General features: G+C 39.0%; 1 protein-coding gene across 1 annotated transcript in view; it reads left to right on the top strand.

Annotated features, from left to right (window-relative positions):
• Window positions 1-10172, top strand: part of LOC149458198 (uncharacterized) — a 36072-nt gene extending 25900 nt beyond the window's left edge. Inside the window, exons 7-10 of the mRNA XM_089682474.1 lie at window positions 1625-1786; window positions 1878-2030; window positions 4739-4819; window positions 6718-10172. Coding sequence (XP_089538600.1) covers window positions 1625-1786; window positions 1878-2030; window positions 4739-4819; window positions 6718-7097 — 776 coding nt within the window. The 3' untranslated portion in view covers window positions 7098-10172. The remainder of the gene's footprint in view (window positions 1-1624; window positions 1787-1877; window positions 2031-4738; window positions 4820-6717) is intronic.
• The last annotated feature ends 10531 nt before the right edge of the window (window positions 10173-20703 follow it).

Genomic DNA, 20703 nt, shown 5'->3' with positions numbered 1-20703 from the left:
CCTTCCTGATCCCCCGAGAGGCAATCAGATATTCCCTGGATCAACTTTACCTATAAATGTTAGTATCCAGTTATATTCTGTGTATCCAAGAAAGAATCCAGGCCTTTTTTAAATCAAACTATAAAGCTGGCCAGAACCAGCTCTTGAGGGGGTCTATTCCACATTCTCACAGCTCTCACTGTGAAGAAACCTTTCCATGTTTGGAGATTAAATTTATTTTAAATTTCTTTTCCTCCAGACGTAAAGAGTGCCCCATTGTCCTCTGTGATGACCTCAGGGTGAATAGCTCTACGTCGAGTTCATATATATCAACCACTGATATATTTATACATGTTGATCATATCCCCCCTTAATCTCCTCTTCTCAAGAGAGAATAACTTCAGTTCCTCTAATCTTTCCTCATAGCTGAGCTCCTCCATGCCTCTTATCAGTTTGGTTGCCCTTCTTTGTACTTTCTCCAGTTCCCCAATGTTCTTTTTGTGAATTGGTGCCAAAAAATGAACTGCATATTCCAGATGAGGTCTTACTAATGATTTGTACAGGGGTAAAATGATATCTCTCTCTCTGGAGATTATACCTCTTTTAATGCAAGAGAGGATTTGTTTCCCTTTAGAAACTGCAGCTTGGCATTGCATACCATTATTAAGCTTGTGATCCACCAGAACTCCAAGATCCTTCTCCACCATTGATTCCCCCAGTTGTACTCCCCCTAGTATGTATGATGCATGCATATTCTTAGTCTCCAAATGCATCACCTTACATTTATCAACATTAAACCTCATTTGCCACATAGTTGTCCAATTAAACAGTGCATTGAGGTCGGCTTGTAAGTTGAAGACATCCTGTAAGGACGTTATTCCACTGTATAGCTTGGTGTCATCTGCAAAGACTGATATTGTATTTAAATTCAATGGTTTATTGTTCAGCCTGGGTTGATCTGATTCAAAATACTAGAGGTTCTTATTAATGAGCTAAGACTGGGGACCCATAGTGTTCTAAAATGCATTAACCTGAGCGCCAATGTTATCCAGACCAAAAAAAAAACATAACATAAAGGAACACTTTTATTAGGGCTTGCTGCTGTAATTTTGACGTTAATTGTTTAGACATGGAGGATGGTTGTCCTGAATTTCCAGTGGAAGTTTTCGGGCTATAATGGAGTAGACTATGACACATTTGCTTTTTTTGGAAAATTAGGAGATAATAACAAAAATATATATAATCCCATTTGCCCTTACCATGTCATTTTATTAGGACTCCCTGTCACATTGTTAGGCATGTATGGAAACTGGTCAAAACTCACATGAGGGAAACAGTAAGGACATCATTTAAATATCCAGTGTAACAATCTAATGAAGTCATATAGGTATTCTTATATGGTCTCCATAATAATATATCCTCTCTCTTTAAATCATGTTGGAGTATTCATAAACATTATATAAATTTTTATTTATTGACTGCCCTAATCCAATTAAGTTAACTTATCCTAACTGAAAATGCAACCCAAGCAAGTGGCATCACATTTTCACCTAAATATGATATGGGATGTATATAAAGCAGGCACTTGTGGTTTTCACCATGTTTATACATGCAGTTTAAAGTGTTTACAATTTTTATTTCTAAGGTGCTCTAGGTCTAAAGGGAGAAAGAGGACCAAATGGTGCCAATGGAGCTTCAGGTACTCCTGGGATTGCAGGTGCTAAAGGTGCTTCTGGTGCTCCGGGATCTCAAGGTATCGCAGGAATAAAGGGAAGTGCTGGTGCCAAAGGAGATAAAGGAGGTCCAGGTATATGAGAAATATGAACCTTCCAAAGATGATGAATAATATGCAGCTGTAAATGGGAAAGATATCTGAAAATGTATTCTTCTCTTAAAAGGTACACAAGGTATAAAAGGAGACAGAGGTCCAGCAGGTCCTCCAGGGGCAGCAGGGTCTCCAGGATCAGCTGCTTTAAGAGGTGCAACAGGTTCTCCAGGAACTCCAGGAGCTAAAGGGGCTACTGGTGCAAAAGGAGACAAGGGAGATTCAGGTACTTTATTTTTTCATTCCCAGAAATGGATATTTACAGTATATATACTATATCACCCTCCTAGTTAGATGCTGGGATTTGTATAGTTAGAATAGTATAACTGTGTTTCTCTGCTTACCAGAGAGGCTGCCAGTGTTGTATTCTGCTTAACAGAGTGCTGTGATTGATTAGTTAGGTCTGCCCATGCTGCTCTGGTGCTGTTGGAGTTTGTCTGAGTTCTGCCCGCCTTCAAGAAGCTATGAAACCTTCCAGAACATGGGTAGGGGCTAGGCAAATGAACAGCATGAATATGGATACAGCCCTGGCCAATTGCAGGTGAAGAAAGTCCCACTGCATGCTGGGAGTGGTATTTAAATTCTGAGAGCACATGGGTTCTGGGTCTTTCCCAAGAGTGGATTGCACCAGCCAGGCTAAAGGCAGACTGCCTCGCCTGGCACTTGCTGCCTTGTGGCCTTAGGTGGGTCGACCTGAGGGCCTAACGTTAGAGAGAGTGACCCTGGTTCTACAGTAAGCTGACTGAGGTAAGCTGTCCGCCAAAGCTCTGTCTGGTATCACTGGAGGGTTTCACTTGGAAGATTTGAAGTAGGCAACCATTCTGTCCTTGGGTCTTGTGAGTACTGACACTGAGGAATTTGGGGACACTGTGTGCTTGCTACCTCCCTTGGTGTTTGATAATCAGCATGGGTCTGGAAAAAGGGAACACTGGCTAGTGTTCTGAAGAGCTTGTCCAAGTGTTGCTACTGCTAAGGGAAGTGTGCTATCTACTGTCAGCCAAGACTTCATGAGTGTTCAACTAAGAAATAAACTAGATGTCCTCAGTGTGAATAGTTCTAATTTTGGAGTATTCTACTACATTCCCCATCCCTATCCCCAGTTCTACAATAAACTCCAAAAATAATACATCCCCTAGATAGGTCATTGAAGACAACGAGCTTAAGTGTGTGTGAGTGTATCCGGCTGCAGAAATAAACTGTACCTGACTGCTGGGTGAAGTAAGGGGAAACCAGCACATCATACAAGCGATTCCTTCTGGGTGTATGGGGGTAGCGCTCTCTCTCTCTCTCTCTCTCTCTCTCTCTCTCTCTATATATATATATATATATATATATATACACACACACACACTATATTGCCAAAAGTATGGGACGCCTGTCCTTACACGCACATGAACTTTAATGACATTCCAGTCTTAGTCCATAGGGTTCAATATTGAGTTTATCAGTGTATCTATGGGACTGTTTGATAATTCTTCCAGACTGATGTCTGATGAGAAGGCTGGCTCACAGTCTCCCAAAAGTGTTCTATTGGGTTGAGGTCAGGACTCTGTGCAGGCCAGTTAAGTTTCTCCACCCTGAACTCGCTCATCCATGCCTTTATGGACCTTGCTTTGTGCACTGGTGCGCAGTCATGTTGAAAGAGGAAAGGGCCATCCCCAAACTGTTCCCACAAAGTTTGGAGCATGAAATTGTCAAAAATGTCTTGGTATGCTAACACCTCAAGAATTCCCTGCACTGGTACTAAGGGGCGAAGCCCAATCCCTGAAGGCCAAGCCCACACCATAACCCCCCCCCCATGAAACTTTACACAATGTAGTCTCGCAAGTACTGTACTCATGGCAACTGCCAAACCCACTCCAGAGATCACGTCTCCACTGCTCTAGAGTCCAGTGGTGGCGTGCTTTACACCACTGCATCCGACACTTTGCATTGCACTTGGTGATGTAAGGCTTGAATGCAGCTGCTCAGCCATAGAAACCCATTCCATGAAGCTCTCTACATACTGATGTGTTAAACTGAAGGCCACATGAAGTTTGGAGGTGTTTGGCTATTGCCTCTGAAGACAGTTGGCGACTTCTGCGCAGTGTGCGCTTCAGCATGCACTGACCCCGCTCAGTAATTTTGTGTGGCCTACCACTTCGAAGCTGAATTGCTGTTGTTCCCAGTTGCTTCCACTTTGTTATAATACCACTAAAAGTTGACCGTGAAATATTTAGTAGCAAGGAAATTTCACGGATGGACTTATTGCACAGGTGGCAACCTATCACGGTACCACGCTTGAATTCACTGAGCTCCTGAGAGCGACTAATTCTTTCACAAATGTTTGTAGAAGCAGTCTGCATGCCTAGGTGCTTGATTTCATACACCTGTGGCCATGGAGATGATGGAAACACTTGAATCCAATGGAGGGTTGTCACAATACTTTTGGCAATATAGTGTGTGTATGTATAGATTTTATATATATATATATATATATATATATATATATATATATATATATATATATATATACACACACTTTTTTTTGTGGGTGAATTAAATATAATGTGATCTTGTAAAAGACATCTACTTAAAGAATGTAACACCCCCCTCAAACATACACACTCATATTGGACCTTTTGGCTAGGTACACTTATGTGCGGGTGATTGTCACTGCATGACTACACTTGTTCCTGCAGCCGTAATCACCCACACAGAAAAACGATGCATGTGGGTGCCATTAATCCAATCTAGCATTCTCCTAAGGAGGACAATCATTGCAACTAATCTAATTCTCAAATGACAGAATAAAGGATCTTTCATAACCATGTCTATGACCAGTGCGGATCTTTTCATGAACATGTATTCAATAAATATATACACAAAAGTATGAGATTAATATTGATATTTTAGCTGTAAATGATTAATAAATAGTTAATGTATCATTTATAGATGCTTCCCTTTCAACTAAAATTACAAATCTGGAAAATAAAATAGCAACTCTAGAAAGGAGCCTCACTTCTCTTAAGAAAGGTAAGTTGACTCAACTACATTTTCCAGGTACTGTCACTTTTCTTTGAAAGATATAGATCTAAGTTTACTGCTGTTTATAGTCTGTCAAATATAATGGGGCCTTACAAGAGTCATCGACTCCTAGAAAATATTCTTGAAGAATTTTACAACTCCCCCAGTAAAGAAGTTTGATTGTGCTACAAACTGATTTGGTTGAAGGGCTTTTGATTTCTTTAGTCCCTTTGAATCAGAATATATATGGTTATATGGTCTTGTTAGTGTTGATTTACTAAAGGCAAATAGACTGTTTACTATGCACAGGTAGTTGCATTTTGCAAGGGAATTTTCCCCAGAACTTAGTGAATGTGATGAAATTTCACTTTGCAAAGAACACCCAATCACTTGCAAGGAAAAAAAAAAGAAACAGCACTTTTGCTTGGACGCAATTGGATAATGGAAGGAAGCAGAGCTTTACCTCATTCACTAATCTCTGTAGATAATTCCCTTGCAAAGTACAACTTCCCTTGTACACATAGATATTTACAGGCATTTAGAGACAAGGGTGTTTAGTAGCTGAAAAAAAAAAACATCATTTGTGCATTCAAGAGAGAAACGTTTTGGTAGAAAAAAAATGCCTGACACACCTAAGCGGAGGTAAACTCGTCTAAACGTGTGTTAATGTTAGGTGCGTTTAGTGCTTGAGCTCTTTTTCATTTCCATGGCCAGAATAAATGAATATTCTGGCCAATTAAATGAATAAACGCCCAAGTGCTTAACTTGCCTAAACATGTTTGAAAAAACATGGCTTAGGCACTTTTTGGAAGCCATTTTGCTCTTGCCAGGAGAAAAGCTTTAGAAGAGCCTCAGTGTGCATGAAGCCTTACTGAGCTATGCCCTGGTTCATTTAGAGAGCGTTCTAATTCCCTTAGTCCCATCTTACCACAAATTGTATGGCTATACTAATCTTTGACAATAAAGGCTGTTACTTTGCAAGCCTTTGATGAAAAGTGTATGGACATTTTAAAATTGTCCTCACTGAGTTGCTAAAGTTTGCTTGGGCTTCTTATCTTTAAAATTAGCCTAATAACACTCTTAAGCTTTGATTGCTATAGATATATCATAACTGTTTACAAGAACTATTACTAATCAATATTTCATTACTGGTTGCTTTTCTCTGCTACTCTCATGTGAGGGAAGGTGTGTGCTGGAATTTCTTATCTCTAAGTCAATTACCCAAAAGCACTTCTAAACTCTGATCTCTTTCTCTATAGACTAAAATTGCCCATGAAAGAGGCCAGAGGGCTGATCTAAATAACAAGCTCTTGAGTGCGACCCATTCTTTCACAAATATTTGTAGAAGCAGTCTGCATGCCTAGGTGCTTGATTTTATACAGCTGTGGCCATGGAGGTGATTGGAACATCTGAATCCAATGATTTGGAGGGGTGTTCCAATACCTTTGGCAATATAGTGTACTGTATATGTAAAGAGCTGTGTAAATTGACTTCCCTATATAAGTACCTATAATTTAATAAAATAAATACAGGCGCAACATTAGTGATTTGAACTGCTGTTGTTACACACAACACAGTGGCGTGGTTTCATCCAACACCCACCTCTGCATGCTGACAGTCAATAGTGCTTCTCAAGAAAAACAACAAAAAAATTAAAGCCTAAAATTAAGATCTATTGGTGTTATCTGGGACTCAGAGAGATTTACCCTCACTTCCTATTCTGTTGACAACATGTTTCAAAGAGAAAGTAAATCTGCAACAGGGGTGCAAACAGAAATAAAAAAAAATCTGAAAGGGTTTCAAGCTTTCCTTCTCTCTACAAAACGGAAAAAAAAAATTGTTATGCTATAATTTATGTATTTAGACAAATTATTAAACAGTCATAAAACCTTACTTTTTTTCAACAGCATTCAATTTCCAAAGTGGAGCAGTAATATCTGGAAACAAAATATTTGTCGCTAATGGAAAAGATGGCAATTATGACATCGCTCAAGCCACTTGCCAAGGGGCACAAGGCACGCTGCCAACTCCAGTGAATAGTGCTGAAAATGCCGCCATGCTTCAGGTTGTTAAGGCAAGGAACCGAAGATTTTTCCTTGGAATCAATGACAAAAAGCAAGAAGGTGCTTTTGCATACCTCAATGGTAATCCAATTTCTTACAAGAATTGGCTCACAAAGGAACCAAATGGAGGAAAAATTGAAAACTGTGTAGAAATAACTGAACAAGGACCATGGATTGATAGGATCTGTGACTATAAAAATAGCATAGTCTGTGAATTTTCATAGTATTATTTGAAGGTTAAAAACTGAATTTACCCAGTGAAAGAAGGCTTCAAATGCATTCAATTTGTTTGTGCTCTGCATTCACTTAAGATGCCATTTTGGAGTAACACGGTTCTAAAAAAAAAATGGTGAAAGGGCTGGGTAACAGCATAAACTCTACTTCTACAATTGGCATGGTTGTCAATGTCCCAAAGGAGAGGCCTGTAGAAAGGAAAGTTGATTGACCGCAGCAAACTGTAGGCAACTTACAGTGACATAACAGATCTCAAAACATGCTTTAGTTCTGCTGTTTGTGAAACATCTGTTAAAAAAAAAAATCGAGCATGTGTCTCCTTTTGTGTAAATTTAAATTCCTTGAAAAATATTCTTAAAAAAAGGAAAGTATGATCAAATTCTCTCAATTCTTCAGTATTCACTGAAGGAGTGAAATCTAAATATGCCATAAATTTGCTCCTACTAGTCCAGTAAATACCTGTGGCATGATCACAACATGTTAACCACTTCCTGTCCGGCCGCTGTATTTATTGGCCAATCAGTGATCACAAGAATAGGTGAAAGCAAGCTGTCACTTCTGACATCATTGCTTACTACTTGTGAAATCTGTGAATGATCACAGAGGTCACATGGTACAAGGCTATTCACAACAGCCTTGTACCATGTCACAAGCTGTGACCAATCACGGCTCACACAGTATTTCTCAATGGCTGCAAGAATGCAGCCAGAGAGAAGGAGAAATTATGTTTTTACAGCCTTTATGGGTGTAAAAGCAAATCAGTGCAAAAAAAATAAAAAAATCTTCCTCACCCCCCACAAGTAGTGCAGTGTCACTATGGTGACACTGTACTGCTAGGGTGACAGTATGTAAAAATACATAAATAAATGATATAAAAAAAATTAAAATTAAAATGTAAAAAATCATTTTTTAAAAAATGATAATTTTTGGTTATAAACTAATTTGGGTATTGTCTGTTTTTTACCAGAAAGATAACTGAATCAATTTTGGCCAAGATTTATGAAGAAAGATTATTTATTTGCTAAATTTTATAAGAAAAACACTTTTTTTTAAAATGTTTGGAATTTTTCATTTATATAGCAAAACAAAAACAAAATCCCAGTGGTGAATAAATACCACCAAAATAAAGTTTTAATGTTTCAAAAAAATGCTGAAACATTCATATGGGTACAGTGTTGCATGACTGTGCAATTGCTTTCAAATTGTGATAGCGCTGAGAGCTGAAAATTGGCCTGGACAGGAAGGGGGTAAAAGTGTCCGGACATGAAGTGGTTAACTATACATCTGAAGCTCTTGCTCTTGTGGAGGCTGTTGTTGATGCACTGCTCCAAACAAGCACAACTTTACTATTACACTCAACTTGCTTACCATTGCTATATCTGTGACGGAGGGGTGGTGTGTCACCATCTAAAGATGCAGATAGCCTATTTCAGCAGCATGAGGGTCAGGTATAAGACTCACTGGAGACATGAAGGTGTTGCCCAGGCAGAAGAATTAGTCTAGCTACCCCCACGGAAGAAAAATATATTTAAAATATATTTTCAAAATATTCTTCCCAAATATATTGCCATATATTTGAAATGCTACAATTTTGGCCATATTCAATATAGTAGTCAGATTTGAAAACAGTGCGGCCATGAGGGGCACGGCCACGTTATTCATGCACAGAGTTCTGTGAATGAATGAATTGCAAGTCCCTAAAGCCTTAGTGGCTGTTGGCTTGTAGTTCTCAAACTACCACTGCTCTGTGTAGTGCTGTGGTAGTTCATTGAATCTTCCTGTCAGTATATTGGCTTGCCCGTACATCCCACATGGGCAAGCAGATATACTAACAGACTTGCAGGAGACCTGCATGGCACCAGTGATCTGCTGAGCACTAGTGCAATGCTTTACAGGCTCCTACAGACAAAAATAATAAATGCACATTCGTTTACCTGCAAAAAAAATAATAATGTGCATTTATTATTTTTGTGCAAAAGGTAAACTTATCCTTTTAAGATGCAAGCTTTATTTGTTGCCATGTAGCTCTTCTGTTCTTACTTACTTCAGGGTCCCTATGAACCAAAACTGATTTGCTTAGCTTCTTTAACCACTTGAGCTTCTGAGGATTTACCTCTTTTTGCTACTCGGCGCTGCACTAATTCAACTGATAATTGCACGGTCATGCAATGCTGCACCCAAACGAAATTTACGTCCTTTTTTTACACAAATAGAGCTTTCTTTCGGTGTAATTTGATCACATGTGCGCTTTTTATTTTTCATGCTATAAACAAAAAAAGGCCAAAAATTTTGAAGAAAAACAATATTTTTTACTTTCAGCTAGAAAAAATATATAATAAACTCAAAGTTAGTTATAAATTTAGGCCAAAATGTATTCTGCTACATGTTTTTAGTAAAAAAAATCCCAATAAGTGTATATTGATTGCTTTGTGTGGAAGTTATAGCGTCTACAAACTATGGTATAAATACTGCAATTTACGCCATTTTTCTGCTATACAGCGCTGTGCTAGTTTAACGGACAATTGCGCGGTCATGCAATACGGTACATAAATGAAATTTACATCCTTTTTTTTCCCACAAATTGAGCTTTCTTTCGGTGGTATTTGGTCGCCTGTGCGGTTTTTATTTTTTGCGCTATAAAAAAAAAGGTTGACAATTTTGAGGAAAAAAAAACAAATGTCCAGTAAAAAAAAAATGCAAAAATCAAATTTAGTCATAAATTTCTGCCAAAATGTATTCTGCTACATGTCTTTGCTAAAAAAAAATCCCAATACGTGTAAATTAATTGGTTTACGTGAAAGTTATAGCGTTTACAAATGGCGGGAAAGATACTGGGATTTCTAATTTTTATTTATACTAATAATGGCGCCGATCAGCAACATATGGCGGCACCAGCGACTTATGGCAGGACTGCTGGACTGCAGCGGACATTTTGACACTGGGGGGGAACTGACTTGGGGTTACTGACATCCCCAGTGACACCAATACAGTGATCAGTGAAAAAAAACCACTGAAACTGTACTAATGTCACTGGGGAGGAAGGGGTTAACATTTTTAGAATTTGCTGTGTAGGGGGAGTGTTTTACTAGGGGGCGGGGGTGTGTACTGGATGGGGGGAGGGAGGGGGGAGCTAATCGAGGGAGAGAAACTCTGCAGCTTCTCACAAGCTGTCAGAGAACTGACACAGAGCAGGGCTGTGTATAAACAATGCAGCCCTGCTCTGTGTCAGCGATCACTGTCAATTGCGGGAAAACGGCCAGTAAAAACCGGCCGTGACCCGGCGGCTGACACATGCTGCTGACACCCGTGGGACAGGTAGGGCGGGCGCGCGCCTCGCGTGCTCCCTACCTGTTTTGAAGGTAGCCATTTTAAAATGTGCTTTTGTCTACGAGTGCCGCCCTTCCACCGTTTATATGCGGTGGCTGGGCGGCAAGTGGTTAAAATGTGCATTTACGTTTTTTTTCTGGCAATTGCTTGGTTGTACCTGTCATATCTGCGCAGTCATCAGGATCACCTAGAGCTGGGTTAAGCAAATTAAAATATCATAAATATAACTGAGAAAAGATGACTGCATCCCATTTGTTACAATATACTCATTAAAAATACTGTGAGGCCATCTGTTGGAAGGAGGCAGTATAGTGCACAGGGTGGAAAAATGTATTGATGGGAGACCTGATCACACACCTGCTTTAGTGCTCGGTAATCTCTTCCTATGTCACTGAAGATGCTACATAGAATTAGCAAGTTTGAGAAGCTTCCAATTCAGTTTACTGAAGTTGTAGCAGTGATTAAATCTGATGCATTGTTGATCCACATTTTTTTTCCAATAACTTGATTGGCTTTATGAGAAAAGAGTTCGACATCCGTATCCTGAGACCATTGGACATCGCCTATCATGTATATTAACCTAGATATCAGATTTAACTCTCCTCAATCCTTTGTGCTCTAATTGTTCTCCAATATCAAAAGTCAACATGAAGAGCTTCAAATAGGGGTTTGAATCTTATACTTTGCAACACCACCAACTCCCCTCAGCTTCACAACCTCCTCCTATAGCTCTTTGTTACGCACAAGGAGGGCAGAGTAGTGATGCCAAAGGCACTAGAATTACCTTTATCCTCTAGTGAATTATGTTGTTTGGCAAACAATAAAGTTTACAGAATAGTACAGCCAACAAGAATAGAAAAACAAAGAGTAAACCAAAAAGACAATGAAATGAAAAAGGGATGGATGAGGAGGCCACAACAGGTCTAGGAAGGTGAAACATATTGGATCCACTGACTTCATGTCACTTCAAATATAGCTTGCAAATTATTTTGTATGTTTGTTAATCTGTCATTAACCATAATCCAGTTCAGTTTGTTCCTGACCTGCTCCAAGGGGATGATCAATGTATGCCAAAATCTCACTATCACTATTCTAGCAGCTAGAAATATACAGTATAAGAACTTGTAATGTACGGTAGATCATGTAGATCTCTTATTTCACACCGGCTACAAAGGTTATTACAATTCATGAATTATATGAGTCTTTGTAGACATTTTCATGCACATATTCATGTAAATGCTGCAATTTTCAGATTGCTGATTCACCAGATTTGAGAATCAATCAATCAGCTCAATACTAAAATGTAAATATTTGTAGATAAAATATGCTGTATATTTTGTGCTTGAAAACAGTTGCATTTGTAATTGTCAAATAAAATCTTTCCAGCAAATTTTCAAACTTATTAATTTGCTTTGTTTATAAAAATGACAGCAGGTAGCAATAGATAAAGCCACAAATGCCTTTTAGCACATTCTTTGCATTTGTTTTCTTGCATACTATAGTTGATCCTGTTGTTGGTGTGCATATGTATTTATTGGTGTGCATATGTATGACAAGGTTGCCACCAAACCAGTTTTGTGTCCACTTTTATAATTTATAATCAATAATATTAATAAATCAATTTATATTTATAATCAATGTCCAGTTCCCTAATTTCTGCATTTGGTTTCAGTACTTTGCATAAAAAGTGGACCTCCCAATGCCCACTAACAAATTACAGAATAAGACGTGCACTTTGGTAAGCCTTACTTCCCATACTGAGAAATCTAAATCAAAGTTAATCAAAACCATGCCCATTATAACTAAGCTACACTAATTTAACCATGTCTGTTGAACCATGACCACTTTAGATAAGCCACACTTGTTTTTTACAACTGGGTGACATAACCAGGGCTACTGACAGAAGCCACAGGGCCCCATACAGCAAACCTGACAGGACCCCACCCAAAAAAAACACAATTTACTATGCTTCAGTTACAAATGAACACAGTGAGTGATCAGTACTGATCACTCACTGTGTTAATTTCAGAAAGAAAGGAGCAATTATTGTAACCGATCCCCTTTATGGTTCTCACTACAGAAGCTGAAAGCCAGTGGGAGGAAGAGGAGAAGAAGCCAGCTTTTAGCTGCTGCAGAGAGAGCCATACAGGGGATTGGGTGTGCTGATCACCTTTCCTGCCCACATCAGATTCACGTAGCTGCCTGGGCCCCCCCTGCTGTCCTGGGCCCCGTACAGGAGGACTGGTGGTATCCCCTTATCCACGGCCCTGGACATAACACTCCCCCTCCCTTGCTCTCTTGCCAATAGCCAAAATAATTGCAATCCTAACATATGAAATGCATTGGTTAGGAAAGTTTGTTAATTCTTTTCATCCAGTTCTTTTCTGTGCAGTCCTGTAAAAACAGAAAAGCCAGCAACTGACAATTTAGTACAATCAAAGCTTGGCAAAGATTGCGATTGGGTAGCAAAGGGACAGCAGCTGACATGAAATGCCCACTCTATGGTCTCTCCTCCAGTTGGAAGGTGTTACAGCACTGTGCAATTAGGAAAAAAACCTGTTTGACAGTTTTGCCGATGTTTACCCCAATCAGAAAGTTGATAATCAGGGTCATATTGAAAGCTAGTACAAAGACAGTTTCAGATAATAATCAAAAATAAATAAAATATTTTTTAATTAATATGTAACTGGATTAAATTGAGGTATTTCATATATACCTACACTTACACTACTGTAAACTACAATCTGTGAATTATATTATTAGTTTAAAATTAATAACTACTACTGTATACATATCATTCTTTACAGTTTTTGCTAAGAGTCAGTTTTTTCATGCTTGTTTAATATCATGCAGAATTTTATCATTTATTTAACTTCCTCAATGGATGCTTACTTGACTGAGCAAGTGTTTTTAAGAGGTATTCTGGAATTAATGTTGCAATTGCTGTACTAAGTCTAGAACAAACATACTCTATCCTGGAGAGGATATGGATAGGTTAGAAAACACTGCAAATGTTTAATAAAAAAAATCTTTAGACCAAAATGAAGTAAAAAATTCTCTGTCTCAACCGTTACAGTCTATACGAGAACTGATTCCCATTGAGGCTATCCTTAGAACTGGAGATCCTCCATTACATTGTGTCTCACATTTTTACAAGGCCCTTCTCTCATTGCAAGGCCTGTCCTACCCAAATTATTTTTCCCGCTGGGAAATGGATTTACACTCTAAACTCTAAATAAAAAGATGTATCATCTCTATCTTCTAAAATTCAAGAAGTGAATTTCAAACTCCTCAAGCGCTGGCATCATACACCAGTTAAGCTTCAAGCCACGTTCCCATCCAACTCTCCCCTGTGTAGGCATGAATGTGGCAACTGAGCAACACACGACCACATTTGGTGGGATTGCCCGTTTATCCATCCATCTTGGTGTGATGTAATCCACACAATCTCAATTATACAAGGTGTCAATCTTTATTGTGAACCCTCAACAATATTATTTCATTGTACAACAGAACCAATACACCTATCTAAGAGATCTATTACCCCCCACTTACTGAACGCAGCTACATTTCTAATTCCTACCTATTGGGGACAACAAGCTGCTCCTACACTAAACCAATGGCTACATAAAGTAGACGATATATATGCCTTTTGGAGGAATTAACATATATAGCCAGGGGGACTATTTCCAAATTCTCTAAAGCATGTTCCTTTTGGTTTGGAGTTCAAATTGTCTATTTTGTACCTGGACATCATTTATGGTCCCTGACCTGTTGATATCTTGTTTAAATAATTACTAATCTTGATTCGCAGACAAACTCTACATATAACTATAATTACAATGCATATCACCACAGTGCACCTGAATTTACCCCCTCTCTTTCTTTTCCCTCCTTTCCCATCCCCCCCCCCCCCCCCCAACACACACATTTTTTCTCTATTCCTTCCCTTTTCTTACTCTTTTATATTAAAACTGTGCTTTCAGATGTCCATTTATTATACCTCAATAGTTACAGCGGTTCACTACTGATACTGCAATATCTGCTTATCCGCTGATTATGTATTGTTATGCTTTTAACGTACATTTATTGTATACACTCTGTTAACCCTGTACTCTTCTTAGAGAGAGCATTACTGATTGGTACTTTGTATTGCTTCTGGATTTTGCAATAAAAACTTATTGAACTAGGGTAGACATCCCCAAGATGGTGGATTGGGTAGAGAGGGTGGAAGGTACTTTTAGAATGGAAGAACTAAGATGTCTAGAAGAGGATAAGATGGGAACGTTTGAAAGAACATGGAGTGTATGGAGGACATTTAAAAATTCTGAAATTTATGTACAATTAATCAGAGCAAAGGAGGCAGAATAAGAAGTCATAGTAACGAAAGTAAAGATAAGGAAAAATAGATACAGATAGAGATAAGGTTGTGATGATAAGGGGGGGGGTGGGAAGGGTAGGTGTGGGGAGTGGGAGGGGGTGGGTTAATGAATGTATGTATATTATGGGAAAACAAGAAAGCATATGATGTATAGGAAGATGTTTTAAGGTTGTTTGTATAACTACATAATAAAAAGATGAATAAAAAAAAACTTACTGAACTAAAAAAAAAAGAAAAAAAAAGGCATCAAATGTGCAGAGGTGGATCCAGTGGTAGAGGGTCCAGTGGTATGGGCAATAACCATAGCTTCCAAATTGTGCTTATTTAATTACACAAAGTTTAGATAGTCTCTTTATTTCACTGTGATCCTAACCACCTAACCCCTGGTAACTGCAACATGCTTATTAAGTAAGAAAAATCTGTGAGTGGAATTTTACCTACATTTTGTTCATATGTGACCACACTAAATGCATTAGGAGTGTACCCGATGTCATAAAAGTAAGTATATGTATGTCATAAAAGTCAGTATAAAAAAAAAAATCTTAGGATGGTGCATCACTTGCTTTAAGAGATAGTGAGGTTTATTTACTAAAGCTGGAGAGTGCAAATTCAGGTTCACTTCTGCATAGAAGCCAATAAGCTTCTAACCTCAGCTTTTTCAATTAAGCTTTGGCAATAAAACCTGGAGGTTGATTGATTTCTATGCAGACTTGAGTATGATTTTGCACTCTCCAACTTTAGTAAATAAACCCCAATACAACTAAATGTTTGTCTTACTAGTCACTCCCAACCAAAGAGAAAAAAACAAGACCAACACTGGCTTTTTTGTTGACTTTTGCAAACTATTTCAAAGATCTTCATTTAATAGCAGATTGTTAATGCTTGGAAGAATGAATAGTTTATTTTAAGTTAATGCCTATCTCAAGCTTCCACGCTCCCCCCTCTTCTCATGGGGGCCCCTCAAGAAATATTTTATTTTTCTAGATGTACATGTTGTAAGTGTTGTCAGGATGGTCACATGATGCTGCTGGGTCCTCTTTGTCTTTGCATCATCAAGGACCACCCAGCCTGAGAAGAGGTAGAGAGTGGCATTAATGTTGTGATATTAGTGTCTTATGATCGTAGTTCTCACATATAAGTATTGGGCATATTATCTCCTGTATGGTCTTTTCTTTACTGAGACCTTTTTGAACAAATACTAATGGAGGGTGTGTTGTGGATGTCTGCTGCTGGCTACACCTGTTCTATGTTGGGGCTCCTTGAGGGCCCTGACCACTTGGGTGAAGACTTGGGTTCCCCAAGAAACTTATTTAGACAGTGAACATGGTCCTTACATCTTGTCGATGATATCTCTCCAGTTTCCCCTGATGAAGACTTGTTCATAGTCAAAATGGGGTGGAAATAATGCATGGAGATAGATATATGGCACTGTAATCTATATGCTAATCTTTAGGTATATGTACTGTAATGTATATGTTACTCTTTGATGAAAGAAGATCAGCAGGAAGCTGAGCACCAAAGAAATGCTTTAACATTAAATAGACAACATTTGGGACATATACAAAAATAAAAACCTGAGAGAGGTTCTAACCCCTCCTCTCTCTAAAAAATCTAAAATGTTTCTTTTGCTGTTGTCGCCTGGGTCCTCTGATAGCCTTTCATGTCCTGTTCTGCCTGATACCTGCCATATAGACATGGATTTAGGCCAAATAACCTGTGTTCTGTTTAAAAGGATTGATAAGCACCTGAATAATTTTTTTTTAAATATATTTTAAAAAGTATGTTTTTTAACCACCTGACACAGTAAATACAATGCAAGCGAACTGCGGGCACAGGCACATCAATGTACAGTACATTGCCAGCTTTCTTCCGGGTTTGGGGAGTCCATGTGCACTCCCCCTGCTGACCTGAGCTGTGATTCACCAGAGTAAGAGTTTGGCAGCAGATTCCTGCCAATGATTTCAATTGAAACTTGCTGATCGGTTGTGTCCAATCAGAATGTTTACAAACACCCAGAATTCTGTGTACAGAGAACAGCGATATGGCTAGTTCTCCCTTAAAAACATGGAGGAAAAAAACTGCCAGATCTATTAGTAAAAGCAGCACAAGTTACACACATGACACTTGTTAGATACACAGTTAACCCCTTGATTGCCCCTTGAGGTTAACTCTTTACCAGCCAATGTACAGTGTACAGTATTAAGGCTGATCACTGTATAAGTGTCACTAGCAACATCAGTGTCAATTATTGACTTTCCCTCCCAGTGTCTGCTAGTGCCAGATTGGCCACCACACTGTCACAGTCACACTATAAGTTGCTCATCATCGCTATTACCAATGGCACACACAAATGGTAACTGTCCCAACATATAACTGGCTTAGCAAGGAAGGGTGACGCATGTCAAACAACAAAGAAAAATTCCCAGCTCAATTTAGCAGCCAGCCTGCAACAAACCAAACTGTCCTGTCTAACAGTTCATGTTGAGAAGTTTAGTTTGCACACATTTGCAAATACGTGTGTAAGCTGCAGAGGCCACGCCACGGCAACACGATATTATCTGCCGTCCTAATTATAAATTTTGAGAGCCTCCACAGTAGGAGCACATGTATAATAATGCATTAATAATTATATTAGATTGAGGGCAGGTGAGCCTGGAGGGAGCCCACCTCTCCTTAAAGGAAAAGGGGCGTACTGGATACCCAGCAGATACTTGGGACTTTTCAGCAGCAACAGAGTGAAATACAGAAACAATGTCTATCAGCAAAAAAATCCTTAAAACCAAATTTTATTGTGTTTACATAATACATAAAATCTTTCAATAAAAACTGAAAATTCTGGTCTTTTCTACACAACTTCAATTTTCTATACAGCTTGTTATTTTTTACAGTTACATTCTAATGCTTGGTATAACATGCAATTTGCAGCATATTAATATCATCAAAGAGTAACATATACATTACAATGCTGTATGGCTAACTCCAGTACATATTCCTAAAGATTAGCATATAGATTACAGTGCCGTATATCTATCTCCATGCATTATTTCCACCCCATTTTGACTACGAACAAGTCTTCATCAGGGGAAACTGGAGAGATATCATCGACAAGATGTAAGGACCATGTTCACTGTCTAAATGAGTTCCTTTGGGGAACCCAAGTCTTCACCTAAGTGGTCAGGGCCCCCAAAGAGCCCCAACATAAAACAGGTGTAGCCAGCAGCAGACATCCACAACACACCCTCCATTAGTATTTGTTCAAAAAGGTCTCAAAAAAGAAAAGACCATAAACAGGAGATAATATGCCCAAGACTTATATGTGAGAACTACGATCATAAGACACCTCAAAGGATACACGGCAAAGTGCTTCAAAAGTTTCCACAGACAGCCAAGTTTCTCTGTTATACCAAGCATTAGAATGTAACAGTACAAATATCAAGCTGTATACAACATTGAAGTTGTGTAGACAACTGGAACATTTTGTATGTAAACATAATAAAATTTGGTTTTAAGGATTTTTTCAGTGATAGACATTGTTTCTGTATTTCACTCTGTTGCTACTGAAAAGTCCCAGGGGAGGTATCTTTGTTGTCCTGTAGCATCAATTAAGGGATATAGCAGGGAGATTCACAATTCCATCATCCCTCAATTTCCATTTAGTAAATAGCACAATGGCAGCGAAGGTTGCAAGTGTGCCCCTTAAGGAGGGGTGGGATCCCTCCAGGCAGACTTTCCCTCATTCTATTCATTATTATATAAGTGTTCCTCTTATGGAGGCTCCCAAAATTTAGAGAGTTAGGACTTCAGATAATACTGAGGTGCCTTGGTGTGACCTCTGCAGCTTACACATGTATTTGCAGTGCTGAATAACAAAAAATGTTCTCGTCATGAAGGGATGATAATGTCTGACTTACTTTTTGGGATAGTAGTCACAGAGGTTCTGGGATTCAACTTACAAGTCAGCAGAATCCCTGACTTGTCTCACTGAGTAAAATAACAATGTTTACTATGCCTAAAAGTTCACTTTGCATGCATTGAGATACAGAGACTTAACTCTGTGAGAAACTGTTGAAATCCATTGATTTGGATTCTATCAAAGCATAATTATTTTTTTTTTATCTAGATGCTAATCATGCAGTATTTTTATCAGCAGACCAATCTATTTGGAAACAAAAAAAAAAATAAATTATGTAAATATAATTGCAAAAGGTCTCATTCCTTAAGAGGGACTCATTTAGTTGCTAATTACATTGTTCTGGTTTCTGATCGATGCCAATCAATGGACTCATGATGGGATTGTGGTCGTATTAAAAGAGGCCAATATCCAAGCATTAGACATCATGGGTATCAATTGGGAAGGCAATTGTTGCTCAGCAATCACTGAGCATTGTTTTTGCACTGCCAAGCAATATGTGTAATCTCTATTTAAGGGATTATTTTCTTTCCAAACACTATCTAGATCCAAATATTAAAGCAAGTCAGCAGACTTATGGATAGCTTTTGGTGGCCGTTTATATACAGTTGCAAGAAAAAGTATGTGAACCCCTTGGAATTACGTGGAGTTTTGCATGAATTGGGCATAAAATGTGCTCTGAACGTCATCTAAGTCACAATAGAAGAACAGTCTGCTGAACATAATACTACACAAACATTAGATGTTGCCATGGTTTAATTGCACATAACATGTAAACATTCACAGTGCAGGGAGGAAAAAGTATGCGACCCTTTGGACTTAATAACTGGTTGACCCTCCTTTGGCAGCAATAACCTCAACCAAACGTTTCCTGTAGTTGCAGATCAGACCTACACAACGATCTGGAGTAATTTTGGACCACTCCTCTTCACAAAACTGTTTCAGTGTAGCAATATTTTTGGGATGTCTGGTGTGAATCGCTCTCTTAAGGTCATGCCACAGTATTTCAATCGGGTTGAGGTCAGGACTCTGACTGGGCCACTCCAGAAGGCGTATTCTGTGCTGTTGCAGCCATTGTTGAATTACTTGTATGCTTTAGGTCATTGTCCTATTGCATCACCCATCCTCTGCGGAGCTTCAGTTGGCGGACAGATGGTCGTACGTTTTCCTGCAAAATGTCTTGATAAACTCTGGAATTCATTTTCCCATCAATGACAACAATCCGTCCAGGCCCTGAGGCAGCAAAGCAGCCCCAAACCATGATGCTCCCTCCGCCATGTGGGGACAGTGGGGATGAGGTTTTGATGTTCGTGTGCTGTGCCTTTTTTCTCCACACATGCTCTTTTGCAAACTTCAAACATGCTGCAATATTCTTTTTGGACAGCAATGGCTTCCTCCGTGGTGTCCTCCCATGTACTCCATTCTTGTTTAATGTTTTCCTTATTGTAGATGTGTCAACAAAAATGTTAGCATGTGCCAGAGATTTCTGTAGGTCTTTAGCTGACACTCTGGGATTCTTCTTTACTTCATGCAGCATTCTGCGCTGTGCTCTTGCAGTCATTTTCACAGGACGACCACGCCTAGGGAGAATAGCAACAGTGCTAAACTTTCTCCATTTGTAGACAGTCTGTCTTACCGTGGACACATGAACATCAAGGCTTTTGGAGATACTTTTGTAACCCTTTCCAGCTTCATGCAAGTCAACAATTCTTGATCGTAGGTCTTCTGAGAGCTCTTTTCTGCGAGGCATGGTTCACATCAGACAGTGCTTCTTGAAACCAGTAAACCCAAAACAGGTGTGTGTTTTTTAGGGCAGGACAGCTGTCAGCAACACATCCAATATCATCACACTGATTGGAGTCAAGGTTGGCTCACTCCTGGCTCCAATTAGCTCTGGGAGAAGTCATTAAGCTAGGGCCTCGCATACTTTTTCCTCCCTGCACTGTGAATGTTTACATGTTATGTGCAATTAAACCAT

This window comes from Staurois parvus, unplaced genomic scaffold (assembly GCF_062004578.1).
Source record: "Staurois parvus isolate SC_StPar_1 unplaced genomic scaffold, SC_StPar_1.0 ptg000291l, whole genome shotgun sequence".
NCBI lineage: Eukaryota > Metazoa > Chordata > Amphibia > Anura > Ranidae > Staurois > Staurois parvus.
The sequence above is the reverse complement of the archived record's forward strand: the minus strand, read 5'-3'. Positions and strand labels throughout refer to the sequence as shown.